General features: G+C 36.6%; 1 protein-coding gene across 3 annotated transcripts in view; it reads left to right on the plus strand.

Annotated features, from left to right (window-relative positions):
• Nucleotides 1-2,355, plus strand: part of cacna2d4a (calcium channel, voltage-dependent, alpha 2/delta subunit 4a) — an 84,525-nt gene that overhangs the window by 10,008 nt on the left and 72,162 nt on the right. For all 3 annotated transcript variants that reach the window (XM_017414791.3, XM_017414789.3, XM_037981246.1), the window contains exons 4-8: nt 409-525; nt 670-729; nt 834-996; nt 1,101-1,232; nt 1,834-1,894. In XM_017414791.3, the coding sequence (XP_017270280.1) occupies nt 409-525; nt 670-729; nt 834-996; nt 1,101-1,232; nt 1,834-1,894 (533 nt within the window). The remainder of the gene's footprint in view (nt 1-408; nt 526-669; nt 730-833; nt 997-1,100; nt 1,233-1,833; nt 1,895-2,355) is intronic.

Consider the following 2,355-nt stretch of genomic DNA (forward strand, 5'->3'; position numbering starts at 1 on the left):
ATCATCAAAATTAAACGAAATAAACATTTGAAATATATGAGTTTGTATGTAATGTATGAATATAATATACAAGTTTCACTTTTTAAATGGAATTACTGAAATCAATCTACTTTTTCATGATATTCTAATTTTATGACCAGCACCTGTATATAGTTTTACCCCAAACCATTTAAAAGACCATAACAAGATTTTCCAATGGCAAAACAAATGTTTTTTTCCAACAAACCATTGTTAGGATCACAGACAGGTTTTTAGGAGATTAAAGTCCAAACTGGGACTTTTAAGCCAGAATTCATCGTGAGGATAACTGAAACTAGTTTGGCAAAATCGCTGAAACCACAAACTTTTATTATTGCTCAAGTATGTCTGGATGCAGTGATAAAAAAGACTTTCTGCCTGCTTTTGAAGAAATACAAGGACGTGGAAGGCACAGTTAAGATGGAGGAGGTGAATGGTGATGTCCTGGTTAAGAAGTTTGCAAAGGAAATGGAGGAGATGCTCGGGAGGAAAATGGAATCTGTAAAGGTAATGATGGCACCTGTTGGAAAAGCGTTCATGTCTACTTTAAGCAACAATCAGATCAGATCAAAAATGCTGCATGATTAATAAAAGGAAAAGCTTTAGATGATATTTTAAATGATAAGTTTATCTTGCTGTGTTTAATCACAGAGGATAGCAGAAGCAGCAGAAGATGCAGATCTTTCCCACGATTATAATGAAACACTAGAGGTAAAGTATGTGATAACAAGCTTGCACCAACCCTGAAAAAAATATTTACAATGTCCCCCTTACAGACTGTTTTTTCATTGTGTGTTATTTTATTTTCTCTTAAGTTTGATTACTATAACTCCCTGCTGATCAACACTGTGGATGAAGATGGGAATCCAGTTCCACTCGGTGGAGAATTCCCCTTGGAAAGAAACGAACATTTCAACAAACTGCCAGTCAACATGCAACAAAGCAATATACAAGTTCCCACGAATGTTTATAACCGAGGTAAAACAAGCAAAAAGCCTTCATTTGCTGGGACTTAACTGTAGAGAGAGCTTAACTTCCAGAGTAAATATACGCTTATTATTTTCTCTTCCCTTTTTTTGCAGACCCAGATATTCTGAACGGGGTCTACATGTCTGAGGCTCTGGATGATGTTTTTATCGAGAACTCGCAAAAAGATCCAACTCTGACCTGGCAGTACTTTGGCAGCTCCACGGGCTTCTTCAGGCTCTACCCAGGTACAGACCCCAGTTCTGAAGAGGTTGGGACGTTGTGTAAAATGTAAATAAAAACAGAATGCAATGATTTGCAAATCTTACAAACTCATATTTTATTCACAATGGAACATAGTAAACATATTAAATGTTGAAACTAACCAATTGAACCATTTTGTAAAAAGAAAATCACAGGCATCAGTAATGACTTTCAGCTTTGTCCTTTGAGCTCAGAGATTACTTCAGATTCTTGATACCTTTTGATGGTATGATGAAGTGTAGATGAATGACATTATTCTGAAATGGTTAAACTATTTTCAGGCAGTTTTATGAAGATCAGTGAACCTCTGGCCATATTTACTTCTAAGAGACTAAACAACTCTAAAATGTTCTTTTTATTCCCAGTCATCTAACTGAACTGTTGCTAATTAACCTAATTCTTTGCAAAAGGTTCTTTTAGCTTTTTGTTATTTGCCAAACAGTGTTCTCACACAGCAACAGATGAGCCAAGTGGCTGTCTTTCAAATGAGATGATTTAGTCTGAGTGACAATCTGGTTGCTGGTATATTCTCATGTGTGTGTACTTGTGTGTAAAATCTCTGATTTTATTGTTTCTTTCTTTCAGGAATTCAGTGGATTCCAGATGAACACGGTGTGGTCGCTTTTGACTGCAGAAACAGAAACTGGTAAGGCTGCCTTCCTGTCGGTGGCAGCTCTACTTGCTTTATAATGCCATTTCTAAAAAGTTCAAACCTGCATTTGTGCCTGGTAGTGGCTCAACCTGATGCCTTACATCTGGGTTATATTCCCTTTTACTCCACTTCAGCACTCATTAAGTACCACTAATTCTTCTACAGGTAAACCCATTTTTTTTTTTTTTTTTTTTTTTAGTGCATCTCGTTTTCCCAAGCAGGCACGAGTCTTCTTTAATAAGTGACCTTTTAACAAATTGATGATGTTAAATCAGCAGCAGGGGCCTACTAGCTGTTCGGCTCCATAAATCACATTTTTAGTCCTATTTCCACCTTTTTAATTACCTTCAAATGCAAGTCTTAACAGAATCTGTGTAGTCCAAGGCATATTATCTGTCAGCATTTGTAGATGCTAGTAAATGTCAGTTTTTTTTTTTTTTGGGGGGGGGGGGGAG

This window comes from Kryptolebias marmoratus, linkage group LG18, assembly GCF_001649575.2.
Source record: "Kryptolebias marmoratus isolate JLee-2015 linkage group LG18, ASM164957v2, whole genome shotgun sequence".
Classification (NCBI taxonomy): domain Eukaryota; kingdom Metazoa; phylum Chordata; class Actinopteri; order Cyprinodontiformes; family Rivulidae; genus Kryptolebias; species Kryptolebias marmoratus.